Source organism: Mytilus californianus, unplaced genomic scaffold (genome assembly GCF_021869535.1).
Source record: "Mytilus californianus isolate M0D057914Y unplaced genomic scaffold, xbMytCali1.0.p SCAF_4, whole genome shotgun sequence".
NCBI lineage: Eukaryota > Metazoa > Mollusca > Bivalvia > Mytilida > Mytilidae > Mytilus > Mytilus californianus.
In genome coordinates, this window is record NW_026262690.1 from 77,362,671 (window position 1) to 77,381,486 (window position 18,816).

At 34.0% G+C, this 18,816-nt stretch overlaps 2 protein-coding genes and 1 long non-coding RNA gene across 3 annotated transcripts in view; 2 read left to right on the forward strand and 1 right to left on the reverse strand.

Moving 5' to 3' along the window:
* The window catches only part of LOC127698778 (uncharacterized), a 280,956-nt gene that overhangs the window by 157,350 nt on the left and 104,790 nt on the right, over positions 1-18,816 (forward strand). The window lies entirely within an intron of this gene.
* On the forward strand, positions 18-9,166 carry LOC127698745 (galactose mutarotase-like). Its single transcript, XM_052202400.1, has 9 exons — positions 18-297; positions 761-824; positions 2,094-2,224; positions 3,001-3,155; positions 4,819-5,028; positions 6,326-6,407; positions 7,221-7,365; positions 8,102-8,270; positions 8,849-9,166. The coding sequence occupies exons 1-9, from the start codon at positions 180-182 to the stop codon at positions 8,924-8,926; spliced, it is 1,152 nt and encodes a 383-aa protein (XP_052058360.1). The 5' UTR covers positions 18-179; the 3' UTR covers positions 8,927-9,166.
* On the reverse strand, positions 9,231-13,272 carry LOC127698767 (uncharacterized). Its single transcript, XM_052202437.1, has 2 exons — positions 13,129-13,272; positions 9,231-9,643 (listed from the first exon to the last, which is right to left on the reverse strand). The coding sequence occupies exons 1-2, from the start codon at positions 13,217-13,219 to the stop codon at positions 9,372-9,374; spliced, it is 363 nt and encodes a 120-aa protein (XP_052058397.1). The 5' UTR covers positions 13,220-13,272; the 3' UTR covers positions 9,231-9,371.

Below are 18,816 nucleotides of genomic sequence, written 5' to 3' on the forward strand. Positions count from 1 at the left end.
CCTTTACTAATAATAGGGTGTATAACTTTTACAACTTAGAGGCAGTGTCGTAGTCTTAGTGTCCTTTGTAATAGATGTATTATGTTTATGGTTGACTAAACCAACTTTAAAACCGCCATATTTATTATTTTAAGTGAATCTAGAAGCACGCTAGAAAAATATCTAATATACAGATTATAATGGCTAGGAAAGACAACCGTCGGAATATATGTATGGTTTTGTGTTTTGTGACAGTAGTCATTATTGCATTACTTGCTGTAGTTATATACCTTGCCACCAGGGGTTCTATCTGTCCAGGTAAGTAAAGCTTGTGTTATTATTTACAAATCTTTTTATAGATAAATATTCTTACATAACAAGGTCATTACTATTCTATAGTAAGACAAGACAGACGTTATACATTCCGTTTGAATTCACTTTTAATTCCGAGAAAAACAGTATATATAAACCTTAAGATAGATTCATTTGATATCTAGTTGTTTAGATCAATCACTCGTTTGTATCCAAATTTAAAGTAATTATAGTAACTCCACAGATTCGTGAAAGGTCACTGCTTAAATGCAACTGAAAATGCTCAATTTTCCACTCAAAAACAAACACTTTTTGTGTAGTATGATGCTAATAGTACGAGGTCATCATAGTTGTTATTCAGTAGTATGATATGATACTTCAAACATAGAGTAAATACAAATAGTGGTTTTCAATGGTTTTGTGTATGTGTATACTAGTGAGTAACACCTTGTCGTGATTGTCTTTACAGAAAGTGAAATGTCTTCGATTTCGAAAGAAGAATATGGAGAGTATAAAGGAGAAAAGGTTTTTCAGTAAGTTACTTTATTTTATAAAATTTAGGTCAACTGCTATGGCGTAGCTTGACTCTTAAATTTGTCGTGAGACAAATAATTTGCAGCTGCTAGTCTCGTGTCAGTCAAAGGGAAGAGGCGGTATATTTCTTTCATGATGTTTATACAAGATAACATGCAACTTTTAAGATTTTAAGGTGGCAAAGTGATGACAGGGTAATATAAATACGATCACTTTTGGTCTTCTTCCGACCGGCTATAAACCCCTTGCCAAAGTTGAGCGTCCGTTTGGTTTTTAGGATGATGTATAAATACGCAGTCACGTCCGGTCAGAATGGGAACTTGTAATCCAATGCCAAAAATGAGAGTGCCACGCTCTCTGCACGTTAAGAACTCTTGAAACTTATTCTTTGAAGGGTCCGTAGGTGGCCTGTTGCCAGGTTAAATTTCTGTTCTTTTCCAGTTCACCCTCAGTTTCCAATGTAGTCCTATCATCTCTTCTTGCACATGCATGAAATATTTGCCACTGGACGTAAAGCAAACATCGATAAATCTACGAATCTACGATCGAACGGGAAAAATTTCCTTGTTGATTGATTGATTGTTGTTTGCCTAAGACGTCTAGTGGCAAACATTTCATCCATATTCAGAAAGAGAACAAAGTAGCAATAAGTCCAATAAGAAGATTCTGTAATGCGAGTCAACGGGTATGAAGCCGGGGAGAAAATTGCGACTGTCGCTGGACAATAAGGGTATGTTGGATAGGGACAGAAAAGTGCATAGCAAAAGGCTGCCTGCAGACCCCTCAAAGAGTGTTGTAATGGGTTTTAATCATGTATACAGCAAGTCTCCATACTGATCGGATGTGACTGCGTATATTTATACATCCCGGCTCAGCCAAATTAACCCTACGGAATGTATATTTTGATATTTTGAAATTAGAAGTTTGAATTATTAAAAGGTCCTTATTCCTTTATATGTTCATGATGAGATTATCTATTGCATATATGATTTTATTATAATGTTTTCAACCAAAGGATGTATATCGATTAGGGATCACTAAAATGTGAACTAATAACAATGCATTTTTATGAAATAACTGTATCAAATATTGCAAACAGTAAGTTCAGAGTACACATCAAATCATGAAATATGTCTTCTTACACTATAATATCGGTCGCTGTACTCCTAAATAGATTTATGTAGCAACGTCACAGGCAGAGCAAGAAAACACACAAATTAAGTAACGCTCAGCAATAAGTGCAGAAAATATTTGTTATTCTGTTTAAGATATACACTACAGAACAAGAATAACGTAAAAGTACAGATCATCAACTTTGGAGGAATAATTACCAATATTTTTGTTCCGGACAAAAATGGTAAAATAGCAGACATAACTTTAGGATACGATAGTTTAGATAGTAAGTTTACAAGTAGCAGACTTTTATACTTATTAAGAATCATACTTTTCATAAAAGCCGATAACGTGCATTTTTGATATAGTTGGTCATTGATTTATGAGTATCCTGAAATCATATATATACAGGTGTGTTGGCTCGCAAACATATCTTCCACTACTTCTAAAAATAACAAAGCATAATTAAATTTCATTCATTTATAGATGATGAAAACGAATTCAAACTATATTATGATACACTGTATTCAAATTATAAATTATCAGAAATTTCATGTATGTCTGAATATCTCAAAGATTTAAAGGACCGTCTACAATATATTTATTAGTAAGGGAGCTACCATTTGATTTTTATGGGGGCTAGGATGAAAAAAAATTTCCTGCCTTTTTTTTTAGTTGTAATCTCTGTCCTGCCTTTTTTTAATTAGTTTATCCTGACTTTTTTTACATAAATTGTCATCCTGCCTTTTTTTTTTGCAAAGTTGCTCATCCTGTCTTTTTTTTATTACTCAGAACTCCTTTCCTGTCTTTTTTTTCAAATTTCATCCTAGCCCCCCCCCCCCCCCCCCCCCTAAAAATCAAATGGTAGCTCCCTAATGTTTACTTATTAACGACATCAACCTACACACCATCTTCAATCACTGTAAAAAAGGTGTAAATTAAAGAATGAATTTGTTTGAATTGTTACGTTAATCTTGCTTTTGATTTTCAAGCTCACATTGAAGTATCCTGAGATAGGGATCTAAAATAATTTGAATTTAAAGTTTTAAATCTGTTGTATAGGGTACACAAAACCTGGTCCATATTTTGGTGCTATCATAGGGAGATACGCCAACAGAATAGCTAATGGTACATTTGAGCTGGATGGAAAGAATTACACATTAGAAGTGAATAATGGCCCAAATTCTCTACATGGTGGAAAGTTTGGCTTTGATAAGGTATGAACAATGAGAATAAATAACATATTGCATTGAAAAATATATCTTTGGTCAGGTTATACCATGGCTTTTGTTCTTGTCGCATAGTTCTACGAGAGACACTTAGCAAAAACTAGACACACTTAATTCCATGGCCGAAAAAATGAACAGTTAGAACAACGAACAGTCCATAAAACTAGGGCTTTTTTACTAGGCTTTGCAAATTGCAAATGGCTGCTATTTTTGTTCGAGCATATTGTTTTTCTTAAATTGTTTAACATTTCACAGCGGTATATCATGTTACTTTTATTATTCTTCCCTTAGTTTATATATTTTGTATTTACATTGTATCATAGATCAAATTTATTTGTTCAGTGTATGTTCACTGGTGTTAATATGTCCTTTGATTGAGTCAAGCCATTTCAGTTGATATTTTATAGTGTGTCTTTCTATGTTGTGATGTTACACTATTGTTTCAGATAAGGGTGAATGTTTGGTACCATTAAAACGTTTAAACCCGCTGCAATTGTTTGCACCTGTCCTAAGTCAGGAATCTGATGTTCAGTAGTTGTCGTTTGTTGATGTGGTTCATAAGTGTTTCTCGTTTCTCGTTTTTTATATAGATTAGACCGTTGGTTTTCCCGTTTAAATGGTTTTACACTAGTAATTTTTGGGGCCCATTATAGCTTGCTGTTCGGTGTGAGCCAAGGCTCCGTGTTGAAGACCGTACTTTGACCTATAATGGTTTACTTTTATAAATTTTGACTTGGATGGAGAGTTGTCTCATTGGCACTCATACCACATCTTCTTATATCTATTTGTAAACTAACATGAGAAAATACTGCGGTCCTTTTCACAAAAAATCTTAAGAGTAAAAATACTCGTAAGTCATACACATTTCAGTATAACTTACGATCAATTTTAATCGTAAGAAGTTTTGTGAAAAGTGTCGCTGGTCCTTAGGAATCACCGAAAAGTTTTATTCATTTTTTTTTGTATTTTTAAACCGATGTAAATCGAACCACATTTACGTTCCATTCGCTTTTCGCTAATGTTATACTAGTAACCTTTAAAAGAACTTTATCTTTCATCCTAATTGTAACATGAATGGAAATGTTTCTTTTGATTTTCGAGAGAGTTAACTGATGATATTTATAGATGAGTGCATTATACCATTATTCTATATCCACGTTGACCACTTGTCGTAGGAAAGCAAAGAATTGCAAGAGCTTACACCAGTGCTTTACATTCTATCTCAGAAGTTGTTATTGCACTGTCTGGCTCCGCCTACTCGGACTGTTAAAAATTGAAACAATGAAACCTTTTAACTGTGTACACAGGAAAAAGTGCCACACATGTTTTACGCATGGAATAAAAAAGTTTGTAAAACGTATGTTGTTTGGTGCGTTTAACGCATGTTTTATTCAACATGCGTATAACACACGTGCAATAACACATAAAATATGCGTTACAAAACATTATATCTCATGCGTAAAACATATGTTTGTACAAACGCATGAAAAATACATGTTTGCGTATATTTCACATGAAATCCACACATGATGTCTTTTGATAGCTGTTGTTTTTTTCTTTTGGCTTTATTTTGTTTTTTATAAGGGGCAAGTAACAATTTACAAATGAAAAACTACAGTACGTGGACAAAAGTATACATGTGTGTTTTCAGAAAGTGTGGGAGGCTTCAGAAGATGATGATATATTAGCCTTGAAGTATGTCAGTGCCGAGATGGAGGAGGGTTATCCTGGAGAAGTGACAGTCGTTGTTACCTATATGTTGACAGAAGATAACGAACTCGTAATCCATTATACTGCTAACACCACAAAGAAAACTGTCATAAATCTTACTAATCACGCTTACTTCAACTTGGCTGGTCAGGTAAATCTTTGTGAATAAGAGATACAAGAGGCAAATTTTACTCTTATCTTGCTGTTTTGAAATTCAGACACACTATCACAAGAGAAAGAAATGGTAAAAACAAGTGTTAAAAGAAGCAACTTTCTGTTTTGAAAGTCAAACAACGGCCATCTCGCAAGGGAAAGTAATGGTAAAAGTGATTGGTGACAAACACAATGAAGGGCAGTTTGTGATAAGGTGACCAATTTAGGTAGCCACTTACCAATCTTACTGTTTTGAAAGTCAAACAAGCTATCACGCAAGGGAACGTAATGGTAAAATTAATTGGTGACCCACACATCGAATGGCACTTTGGGTGATACGGTGACCAAGTTAAGTAGCAACTTATCATGCTGCAAATATCTTTATTGCTTATGATCAGACGCGAGTGTGGTAAAAGGTTAACACATAAAGATCAAACTAGCTTGTCCTACAAGAGACATGATGAGCTTGAAAAATAAAACACTTTTATATTGTTCTTGTGTATTAGTTAGTTTTCTCATTTGAATTGTTTTACATTGTCATTTCGGTGTCTTTTGTAGCTTACTATGCGGTATGGGTTTTGTTCATTGTTGAAGCCCGTGCAGTGACCTATAGATGTTAACTTCTTGTCATTTGGTCTCTGGAATCCGGAATATCAAACAGAGAGTCTGTCCTAATCGCATTTATGTTATGATATATGTTATGTTTTGTTTTTCATATATTCACCAAGTCTTTATCAAGTGACTAGAAAAAAAGCAGTGCAGAGTTTTTTTAATTAAATTTTGATGATCATAGCAATTTTTTTTTTTTATTAAATTTTGATAATCATAGCATTTTATTATTTTTTCTAAACATTTTATATCTTTTAATTGTCTTTTTAGATTTTGTTTAGCAGTCTTTCAAAGATTACATTTTCAGCGAATTTACATTTAAACGGTCAATGTTTTAATGGCAAGTTTACTTTATGTAAACATTCTTCAAATTTGGTTTATGAAAAATAATAAAAGATGAAGTACTTTTTAAAATTCATGAAAACTCATGAAAATTTGATGGATGAATTTATATATACATCGCTGCAACGTAACAAACGAACATGTATACGCAAAAGCATTAAAAGGCGTAAAAAAACTTTACAATATTTGACAATTTTCGGACGAAATTCATGTTTCCTCCAAAACACGTTGTATGTTTTTATGTTTAGAATACGAAATCATAGCTCAGAATCACGTGATTCTGAACCTTCTGATATACTTACAGTTATTTGTCATGAGTACTTGAGTTATTTTTATTTTTTCAGGGCACCGGTGATATTTTGAAACATACTGTAGAACTAAATGCCGACAGATACCTTCCCGTAAACGATGTTTCTATTCCAACAGGTAATTTCACGATTCAGACATGAAAACGAATTCTCCCCATCCCCTCCCCAATCCCATTATATGTTCAAAAAGTATGCATCTGTATATTGAAATGAAGTGAATTATAAAATTCCCTTTTCTCCCATGAGAAGTATATTGATCGATTATTAGAGATGTTTTTAAATCGTAGGTACTTCTACCGTTTTTATTTGTTTGATCTGTACAAATAATGATCTATAATGCAAAGTATTTGAATCCATCGATATAATGCATTATTATCGAACTGAACTAATTCATCATCCGATTCTATACTTTCTTTCAGATTGACTTATCAACTTTTGGTCCAATATTTAATGCAAATCCCAAAACCTCCGAAACATCGGCGGGGTTTCATAATCTAACATAAGATGATGTAAGCAGTTACTGTGTATATATAGTCCACTACCAAATACCCCTTTTTGCTCTAATTATGTAGACATTCAAACCGGTTCTGGTCAGTTCAATAAATGATAAACCACACATTGATTAAAGTTGTCTCTTGCAATTTCTTGTCATATCCTTTCTGCACTTTGCACTCTGCTTTTCCGCTAATTTCATTAGAGAAACAGATTCTAGCACTTTATCACGTTAGCTACGATATTTTTCCACTCTCCGTAGTAACTTTGAAATGCTCAGGAAACATTCCGGGCATTTTAAAGTTTAACAATTTAACTATCTCGAGTGGATTAATATCGTGCTCGTCGTATTTACAAGCATCCGTCTGCTGTGTGGGTTATTAATTTCTGACTAACCAGTAAGACGTTGAACAAAACCTTGCTTTGTATCTTTTCGAAGGCGATCCTGAAGCAGTAGAAGGAACTAAAATGGACCTCAGAACTCCCATAAAGTTAGAAACAGTGATCGACGATGTGCCAGGCAATGTAGGGTATGATCATTGCTATTGTTTTAGTGATGCTGGTTGGAAGAAACTCAGAGCAAGGTAAACAAGGTTTAACTGTGAGCATCACAACATTTTATATCGGAGAATCCAGAATATTGAAAAGGAGTGTGGTAGTTTTTCATATCGGTTTAAGATTTGTATTTATAATCCTTTTCTTCTCATTTTGTATTAACCTTATATTTATTGGCTTCATCATTTAGGAGCAGGACCCATTGACCTTCAAATTTGCCACTGTTTTTTTATGGCTACTTGTCTAACTGGGAGGCAGGTTAATTTGGTACACACAAAACGCAGTCGTAGTTGACACTTTAACTCAAGCTTAAACTGAATTTGAAAATCTGTGAATTTTAATATATTTAAGAAGAAAATAACGTATTCTGATTAAAATTGAGAAGCAAAGCGATATCACAGACATTAGTTTATTTCGAATGAAAACAACTGTTCATTATAAGTGTTACGAGGATGTTACAATCTTAATAACTTCTTTAAATTCAAATAACACATTTTAGTCTATAAGATATTTCCGTCTTAATAGCTTCATTAAATTCAAATAATTATGTTTTGTCTTTAAATATCTTGAAGTAATGAAGCGACTTCAAAATTCTTTGTCAGATGTGTAATCTTTCAAATGCATTCCAAAGAATTCTGTTGGTTGCAGGGCTAAATCAGGAAAACCGTTTTTAAAGAATTAAAATAAATTAAAAATATAAAATATAACGATGTCAACCTTCATCAACTTTAACATGAATTATTGAAGGGAACTCGATTTTTACAGGGTTTATGAGGAAGTAAGTGGTAGGAAATTAGAAGTCTACAGTACAGAACCTGGTATGCAGTTCTATACTGGATTTTATTTAGATGAACCTGGTAAAAAAGGTGGACATTATCATAAATATAACGGGTTTGCATTAGAAGCACAACATTATCCAGATAGTCCACATAATGTAAGTATGCGTCTCTCTTATAATAAACTAGTAAGACATATGCCTATATAGGTGACCTTTAGATGCTTAGCTAATTCTGTCCATGTGGTATCTGGTGAATGTCTTACTTATGTCATCTCATGACGCAACAACTGAAAGTTCAATTTGTGACAACATACCACTGCATGGTTATATTTTCTTGACGTTTTCTGTCAGTAAGAATAGGTAACATTATATTGTCCCTAATTAATTTAAGCATGTCCACAGATGACCACGGATCGTAGCCACAATCCCGTCCTCTTTTCCTCAATTTGGAAATCACCGATTTAAATTATCACCGAATTTTTTACTTAAAATGAGCAACAAGACGGGTGTCAAATGTGAAAGCAAGTTCTGCTTAACCCCCAGAGAACCAGCACGAAATCATTCCAGGGTTTTTGTTTGGTTTAGCGTTGCTCAGTCTTTATTTTTCTATGTAGTGTTTACTAGCATTTCGTCGTTTTTATGGTTTCTCTTCAACTTATGAGTCTTGACTGTCATTTTATTATCTCCCACCCTTTATTTACATTGTGACCATAATTCCACTTGTTTTCTTACAGAAAAATTTCCCATCAACAGTACTATCACCAGGAGAAACCTATTTACAGACAACATCATATAAGTTTGGATTAGTATGAGGAGTATACATGAAATAATTACAGAAAATGACAAAACTGTTTGGAGCATTAATACTGAGTAGCAATCAGACCCAAAAATGATAGCTTATACATGTTTAATGCTTTGAAAAAGATGGGGATTCATGATGCAGTCGTATTGGCTGGGTTATACGACGCCAATAATTAAACTTGTATTAATATTAAATGTGGGTATTAATGAAAAAGTGTAACAATTTGCATGAATAAAATTCTATATATTGAGTTGTGTTTCTTTTAAATGTTTAGCTTTGTGGGATATGATAAATTGATGATGAAAACAACCATGTCAAGTAAAATAACATGTTTTTTGACAATTTTATTAACCTTCCGACATGAAGTTCACATTTCTGTCTTGTCACGTTTATACATAATCATTTATCTTTTTTACCCTGAAATAAAGTATTAAAAAACATGAAGGTACAAAGTATCATCCTTTGTCAGTTTCAGTCTCTTCTTTATCTTTTGATAAAGCATCTTGATAAATAATAGCTACGATTTCTTCCAAGTTTTGTTGTTTTCCAGAATGTGTTTTATTAACCACAGCACCATCTAAACATGGATCCTGTGAAGACAAAGTTTGTGTATTTCTTTCCAATAACTGATACATTTGACCTTCTTTCGTTTTCTCAAGAGCTGTTAGCATTTCTTTGGCAGTTGGTTCCTTTGTCTGTTTTCCTTTCACTTTGTTTAGTCGTCTCTCTGCAGAAAAAAAAACAAGCAAATGTGGAAACAAATTGAATCGGCAGTGCCGGTTAAGAAAAATGAGCGTCAAGTTTATGGCTAAATGAACATAAATAAAAAAAAACAGTAGAAAATACTGACCAGTATAATAGTTTTATGCTTGATATCTGCAAATGACTATGGGCAGATTTGAAACAAAGCCAGATTAAAAATGGGAATCATGTAAGATGGTGCGTTCCATTATGCCAATGAATAATGATAAAATTAGGTGAAATTTACCTCGCAGGTTGAGGACTTGGTATGAGTTGACACACTAAAACGTCGAGCCTGATATAATATTTTAAAAGTTCATAACTACAAACCATGCCCTGATGTAAAGTTAACCTATATAATACTTATGTAAACAGGATAAAATCTCGACCAAATATTGTTGACCAGCCATGTGTAATTTTTATCTAAACACTTTAACCGGACCACTGGAAAGCAATCTAGAGGCTCAAAAGAGCTTGTGTCGCTCACCTGCATCTTAAACTATGGCCACTTTTAGTAAAAATCCTCATTAAATGGGAACAACTCTATTAAGAGTTAACTGACAATTTCAGTCATGTAGACATATTTGTAGATCTTATCCTACTGACATTTTTTCCTTCCTAAAGTTTCTATCTATCTATTATAGTTTCAAGATGATAAGCAAAACATGCAAAAAAATGTAAAAATATATCATCACTGACGATTTTAACCATATGTCTTATTTGTAGATCTTGTCTTGCTGATCATTTGTGCTATTTAAAGTTTCTATCTTCAAGGTATTAGGCAAAAACGCAAAACTTTTGTAAAAATCGTCATTAAAACGGCAATAACTCTAATAAATATTTTGGTCTTTTGACTGATTTGTAAATTTTGTCTTGCTGATAAGTTTTGCTATTTAAAGTTTCTGTCTATCCATTATAATTTTCGAGATAATAGGGAAAAAAAATTAAAAATGGTAATATTCGTCATTTAAGGGCAATACTCCTATAAGAAGTCGTCTGACAGTTTTGATGTAAATGGACAAGAGTTGGAGCTCATCATTTTGAACATTATTGCACTAGTCAGAATTTCTCTATTTATAGCAGTTTTCAAAATAATAGGCAAAACTTGCATTTTATCCCTATGTTCTATTTTTAGCAATGTCGGCCATCTTGGGTGGCAGACGGGGTCATCGGACACATTTTTCTAACTAGATTACCCAATGATGATTGTGGCCAAGTTTGGTTAAATTTGGCCCAGTGATTTCAGAGGAGAAGATATTTGTAAAAGTAAACGGACGACGACGATGGACGACGGACGCTAAGTGATGAGAAAAGCTCACTTGGCCTTTCGGCCAGGTGAGCTAAAAAGAGGTCAAGGCTACATGTCAAAATGACACATGCTACTTTCCAAGAACAGACATGTCTACATTATAAAAACTGTCGACCTGTCAAGAGTTGTCTCATTGGCACTCATACCACATCTTCTTATATCTATATAACTTGAAATAGAGGCGGAAGATACCAAAGTGATTTTCAAACTGATAAATAGAAGAAAACTGATAATGCCACGACAAAAAAACGAAAAACGACAAAAAGACAAACAAACAACAGTCTACAAAAGAAAACTAATAAAACTAAAGACTGAGCAACACAATCCCCACAAAAAACCGAGGGTGGTCTCAGGTGCCTCAGAAGGGTAAGCTGATCTTGTTCGTCGTATTTTTTTACACAAATAAATTGATCACTGTAGCCTAAAACTGAGGTCAAGACCATGCATCATATTTTAATCGGACATATACTCCAGGCAATTAATTCACATACAGGTATCATATAGTGTCGATCGGATGTACATATTTTATAGGAAAGATCCCAAGTCCTAACAAAACCCAAGTATAAGATCTGCATATTCGTGGTAACAAAATTTTGTCTCTGGATTAGAAACCATGCTTCTGTGACACCGTTGCAACTTCGCCTCCATTGTGCCCAGCACCCTAGACAATTTGGCAAACTAGGCTGTGTAAAAGCATAGCTTTCTTTAGTAGAGTGATGTCATTCATAGTTGGATTCATCTAGGGTTGCAACACAGATCATGATCTATTTGGACATGTAGATCAGCTGTTTTAAAATACTTTCCATGCAGTCACATACATAATTGTTCTAGTTCGTATTTGTATAAATTATTACGTTCATTACTTATTGTTAAAATTCTATTCTGAAATTTAAATCCACTGTGTTACACATTTTTTTTTATTACTTTAGAAAGTTTATATAACATACTGTGAAGTCACACTTCTACAAAAAAAACACCAACTATCGCTGACCTATTTACTTCGGATTAGGACTCATTTCAGAAAACGTAAAACTTCAACTGATCACATTAGCATGAAAATGAATTCAAAGTTTCAGTGTCAATAACTGACTTCCAAGAGAAACTAATTTATAAAATACAAAAATAATTGTGTTTAACTATGATAAAACAAGGATAAGATAAAAACAAAAAAAAACATCTCAGGGTTGACCGGAGAATAGAAATACGGTAACCCTGAATTCTCCAATCCGGTATTGAAACCCATGCTGAAGGGTGTCTTGTTTTGTTGTCCGGATGTATAAATACACAACCACGTTCGGTCAACATAAGGAGACATCTAAAGGAACTTTACATAACAATTTGAGGGGATCTTAGGTGGCCTGTAGCAGGACTAAAACATTTCACGTACCAATCGCATACTCTTTTTCCAGCGATAGAACATATACCTGGTAGATTTACTGATATTTGTTATCGTCCTGAATGTCATTCGTGAATATGCATGATATATTTGACACTGGTCGTTGAGAAAACAACAATCAAAATAATAACTACCCAAGTACCTAAGTCCACCTAAGAGTCACCTAAGCCTCTCCTCTAAAATATGTTACTAGTATATGAAGTACAGCAAAAATACATTTGGTCAAAACTATAACTAACGCTTCATGCCCTGAATGAATAAGAATAGAACATTCTAGATTACAGTCTGATTCAGAATGAATAAGATAGTAATTTATCAATCTACAATGTACAAGCTAAGCCTTAATCTACCACATCCTCTTATTTTAATATTGATTAGCAGTATAAAAGATCTGACAAAAAGATCATTTTACCGTACATACTACATAAGCATGAATAAAGATAGGAATATATTATTCTAAAGTATAAGGTTAATCAGCATGAATAAATGCGGGAGCCGGTATATCATTTTAGAGTACATGTAAAATCAGCATGAATAAAGATATAGAAATAGGTCACTTAAAATTAGTGGACAAGTGGCTGTTAAATGTCCAGGGGCAAATATTACGTGCATTGACTTGATTATCATAAATAAATTTTTTAACCATAGGCATATGATCTCGTACAAAAAAAGGCACATGAAGTAGATCTGTGAGAAGAAGGGAGGTAATCGAGGTTATCAAATAAATCTTCAGAAAATATAAAGAAATCAATGATCTTTAACCTACCTAAAGAGTCTAAGTACCGCTCTGAGCTGATAAGATCATGTAACGGTTCCACTGGTGGACCATTTTCTAATTTGGTTGCTGTGCTTTTCATAATTTCTTCTTACCGGAAGTAAATAATAACATAAACATTGCAATATGAATACAAATGGTTGTTTCCCTTTTGCCACTAAGTGAATGTAAACTAAGAATTTAACCATTCCAACTTCTTAATTTTTGTTCATGGATCTTCATGGTCAACTTGAAACTGAAACTTTTTTTAGATTACCTTTGGTAATATTGTTGAAGCCCGGCCTTGGCATGGAAGTTCCCTTATAATATAAGTAAAAAATGGAAGAAATATAACTGTTACAGTATTTGTTCCTGACGAAATAAAGGGTATAGGATACCGGTATCTGTTCCAACAGATTTTTAATAACAGAGTTTTCACAGGAATAAATATGCGTTAACAGATCGTACGATGACCTGTAGTTGTTCACATCCTTGTCCTTTGGTCTTTGCGTGATAATTGTCTCATTTGCCATCATACAACATCTCCTTATTTTTACATGAAAGACAATACAGAACTTCTTTGCTTTGGGTTTTGACAAGTGCGTTTAGGGATTTTGTGTCATGAATTAATACACCATATGATTCCCATATTCCTTGAGGGGTGACACGCTTTTAGGATGTGGCCGGAATATAGGGAAAAAAAGGGAAAAGTAGAAAAAAAATACAAAAAAGCGGGATTTGGAAAATGATCACCCTCGTGTTACCCCCTCTTCCTTCTTTACCATTCCGATAGAGTTAATTGTGGTTTGGGCGTCCTTTCGGCCTGAAGATAGAGAACAACAATACAGTGCTATTCCCTGGATTTTGATTTTGTTAAATGCGTGTATGAATTTTGTGACAAGAATTAGTATATGTTATTCGGGAACTTCACAGGGGATATGGTGTATACTGGAGTGAAATATCTCGGCTAACCCTGCAATTTGATTGGTCACCGTGACAGGGAATATGAGCCCATATACCCTGTGGACAAAAACGAAGATAAAAATGTTAGATAATGTTAAGATCAGGACACGTCAGTATAATATAATTGTTGTTCGAGCTACACAGGGGATATGGGCTCTTACTCCCTGTCAGTGCCCTATATATGTATCCCCTTCGGCTGACGGCCCAGGACATATAAAACGCGGACATGGAATATGAGCCCATATACCCCTGTGAAGATCCCGAATAATACATATTAATTATAGACACAAAATCCATACACGTATACACCATATGCTTCTTTTTCATTATACGTTTGTTCACTGTGTTATTGTACAAGTTAGGGAACCTATACTATTGGTATTCGAATTATTGTTCGTGGTGGGGCCGTGGCCACAACAAAGAAAATACTGTTCGTCACGAGATAATCATTATTTCGATAATAAAAACAGGTTTGGAAAAAGACATAAGTCAATTATGATTTATGATTTACATGTACATAATTATAAATAGTTATAAATTACGTGGTTTAACTTTGTACTTTAATTCTAATTTCCATATTTGTGAATGATGGTCCTTGAAACTGATCAAAATCCAAGTTGAAAAAATAGTATAAAGAGGTTTTACCGCAACTGTAATCATCGTACGTAGAAAAAACAACAACAACATGTAAAACATTTACGAAGTAAGAGGTGAATGACCCAAGACGGGTGTTCGTCAATACTAATGACCATGATCAAACCAGTCGGTTCCCCCAACCCCAATGTTCTAGTATCTTCTAAATGGTCGAGATCCCCACCCTAAACCATACATATTCTGGTTTGTCGTGCCAAGATGATTTGAATGATAGACAGGGTTAGTCAACAGGCATCACTAATGCATATATCTTCACTGGACCAAACCAATTTTCACTGGACTTTGCCCAATGTCAGGCGACCCTGGGAATAACGAATTATGGGAGATTCGTTTGTGAGACTTTGAACAGCATCTTGTTACAATCATTTCTTGTTTTTTTTTTCATGTGCATAGGTGTGGTCAACTTGAAACTGAAACTTTTTTTTTGATTACCTTTGGTAATATTGTTGTAGCCGGGCCTTGGCATGGAAGTTGCCTTATAATATTAGTAAAAAAAATGGAAGAAATATTCTGGAATATTATTTCCACTGGAAGAAATATAACTGTTACAGTATTTGTTCCTGACGAAATAAAGGGTATAGGATACCGGTATCTGTTCCAACTGATTTTTAATAACAGAGTTTTCACAGGAATAAATATGCGTTAACAGATCGTACGATGACCTGTAGTTGTTCACATCCTTGTCCTTTGGTCTTTGCGTGATAATTGTCTCATTTGCCATCATACCACATCTCCTTATTTTTATATGAAAGACAATATACAGAACTTCTTTGCTTTGGGTTTTGACAAGTGCGTTTAGGGATTTTGTGTAATGAATTAATACACCATATGATTCCCATATTCCTTGAGGGGTGACACGCTTTTAGGATGTGGCCGGAATATAGGGGTAAAAAAGTGGGATGTGGGATATAGGAGGTAAAAAGGGGGATCTTGGGGGGGGAAAAGGGAAAAGTAGAAAAAAAATACAAAAAAGCGGGATTTGGGAAATGACCACCCTCGTGTTACCCCCTCTTCCCTCTTTGCCATTCTAATAGAGTTAATTGTGGTTTGGGCGTCCTTTCGGCCTGACGATAGAAAACAACAATACAGTGCTATTCCTTGGCTTTTGATTTTGTTAAATGCGTGTATGAATTTTGTGACAAGAATTAGTAAATGTTATTCAGGAACTTCACAGGGGATATGGTGTATACTGGAGTGAAATATCTCGGCTAACCCTGCAATTTGATTGGTCACCGTGACAGGGAATATGAGCCCATATACCCTGTGGACAAAAACGAAGATAAAAATGTTAGATAATGTTAAGACCAGGACACTCCAGTATAATATAATTGTTGTTCAAGCTACACAGGGGATATGGGCTCTTACTTCCTGTCAGAGCCCTATATCCCCTTCGCCTGACGGCCCAGGACATATAAAACGCGGACATGGAATATGAGCCCATATACCCCTGTGAAGATCCCGAATAATACATATTAATTATAGACACAAAATCCATGCACGCATACACCATATGCCTTCTTTTTCATTATACATTTTGTACAATTTAGGGAACCTACTATTGGTAATCGAATTATTGTTGTGGTGGGGCCGTGGCCACAACAAAGAAAATACTGTTCGTCACAAGATAATCATTATTTCGATATTAAAAACAGGTTTGGAAAAAGACATAAGCCAATTATGATTTATGATTTACATGTACATAACCATAAATAGTTATAAATTACGTGGTTTAACTTTGTACTTTAATTCTAATTTCCATATTTGTGAATGATGGTCCTTGAAACTGATCAAAATCCAAGTTGAAAAAATAGTATAATGAGGTTTTACCGCAACTGTGATCATCGTACGTAGAAAAAACAACAACAACATGTAAAACATTTACGAAGTAAGAGGTGAATGACCCAAGACGGGTGTTCGTCAATACTAATGACCATGACCAAACCAGTCGGTATCCGTACGGATTTGTGTCATCTCAACAAATCATTCCCAACATGTTTAGGTAAACAGTAGCTCAAATTCATTTTTATTTAGACTTGTCCCTGTGTATACTAGACCACCATACAATAATGCAACAATGCACATTATAACGCACTGTCATAGAGACCTAAATGAAGAAGCCGGGGCATGTTTTCTTTTTTTATCTAACGGTGGATGACAAACTTGGTCATACTGATTTAAATTCATTCACTGTTGGTTATACAGTTAACGTGTTCAAACTCCTACAAAATATGCTTCATGATTGACTGTAGACATATTATTTTAATAAGCATTAATAAGAATCAACTGTACAAATTATATTTTAAACATAGAATATAGTTATAAAGGTTCACGGATATTTATTAATGTGTAAAATCGGCCTTTCACTCACAAACATAATAACCTTTATCCCTGCATATCATTTCTATCAAATGCACTAATATTATGTCAGTAGAACATAAAAACCTTATTGGAATTATGATATAATTTGGTTAATGAGTCCAACATCAAAGTCTATTTGGGCACTTACAGACTTTTTTGCCTGTGAATTCCTATTCGTATCGTCATTATACGGGTTTATACATTATAAACTTTTAGGTTGCCTAGCATTCAACATTAGGATTTTGTAGTTTGAATACGTTAGCTTCTCCATGGTCAATAACATGGAAGAGGAATGGCCAATGTTGTCAACTGCCTTTGTATTTGAATTGACTTTGGCTACTTTAAATTAGACTTTAGCTACTTTATAATTCGAAATCGACCTAAAAGAACAAAAATACGCACTCTAGAAACAAACCAAATAAATAAATGGAAAAAAATAGATGTATGAATATCTGCAAGTCTAATTGGCATATATTTTAACAATTAAATAGGTGAGGCAATATCTATTTCGTAATACTAGTATGGTCTGCGTTCTGCTTAGGCACGTACAAACACATCGATCAAACTCAAAATATTGTTCAATGATGGAACAAGGGCGATACTGATATACAACATTCTATTTAGAAGCAGGTTCTGTTAAAAATTATGCACCTATGTATGACGTAAATTTGATTAATGAGTCTAACATCAAAGACTACAAAGCAATTAAGATACACCTGTGAATAAGGTAAACCTAATTTATGTGATGGCAATAGATGTATGAATTTCTTAAATGATATTGAAATGACAATTTAAGTGACTACATTAAAATATTTTAAGTGAATGTCAGTTGCTTAACCTTTTTATTTTAGTTTAAGCTAACCTTGGTAAGGTCAATCATCAACGTTGTAGCAAGATCCTGTTACAAAGAAGACATGTACAACTGCAATCCTTTTCGTGTTTTATACTTAAATGTAGGAAAAGAGTATTAGAATATACATGCATATGTACGTAATGATCGAATTCACAAAATATGTATCACACGAAGACTGGGGGTAAACTATGCACTTTGAAAAATTACCTTTCTTAGGTAAGCTTCAACTAAAATCAAAAGGTTATACAACAGACATCCAATTGAAATGATTAAAGGGAGTAACTTAACTGTTCATTAGAAATTCGTTTCATTTTAGTCTGCATGGAAAACTTAGTTTATTTATTAGTTGAAATTGGACTTACTAGCTTTCAGTAACAAGAGTAACCTTAGATCAGTACTTTGTGTCTTTCATCCTTTTGCTAGTTGTTTTAGTGCATATTTTACGATCTGATGAGCTAATTACTTTTGAAATTATTTTTACCGTTTGTTCTTATGTTGTTCAGTTACACCACTGTCCAAGGTTAAGAAGAGTTTTGAGCGCTCGTATACATCTTTAACACCGCCACATGCCTGAAGCCAATAGCCTATAATCAATAGGTTTCGACGATTGCTGTTTGCTATAATATGTTTTTTTTTAGTATAGTTGATATTCTATTTAGAATAGTTTCAGAATTTGTTATCCCTGGCCTATTATAGCTTACTATAGTGGTCTTAGTTTTTACTCAATGATGAAGGCCGTACCGTTACCTGAAGTTGTTATATATCATTATCGTTTGGTCTATGATGGATATTTGTCTCATTGGCAAAAACCAAATTTTTGGTTTAATTTATGACAGTAATGATGAAATCAACCAGGGATCCAATATCATGAA

What these genes read in the sequence shown, in the direction of transcription:
- LOC127698745 (XM_052202400.1), top strand. Translation starts at nt 180, where the DNA reads ATGGCTAGGAAAGACAACCGTCGGAATATATGTATGGTTTTGTGTTTT. An exon ending in AGGATACGATAGTTTAGATA is followed by an intron (nt 2,225 to 3,000) that starts GTAAGTTTACAA and finishes TCTGTTGTATAG; the next exon opens with GGTACACAAAACCTGGTCCA. An exon ending in CGATGTTTCTATTCCAACAG is followed by an intron (nt 6,408 to 7,220) that starts GTAATTTCACGA and finishes ATCTTTTCGAAG; the next exon opens with GCGATCCTGAAGCAGTAGAA.
- LOC127698767 (XM_052202437.1), bottom strand. Translation starts at nt 13,219, where the DNA reads ATGAAAAGCACAGCAACCAAATTAGAAAATGGTCCACCAGTGGAACCG. An exon ending in GCGGTACTTAGACTCTTTAG is followed by an intron (nt 9,644 to 13,128) that starts GTAGGTTAAAGA and finishes TTTTTTCTGCAG; the next exon opens with AGAGACGACTAAACAAAGTG.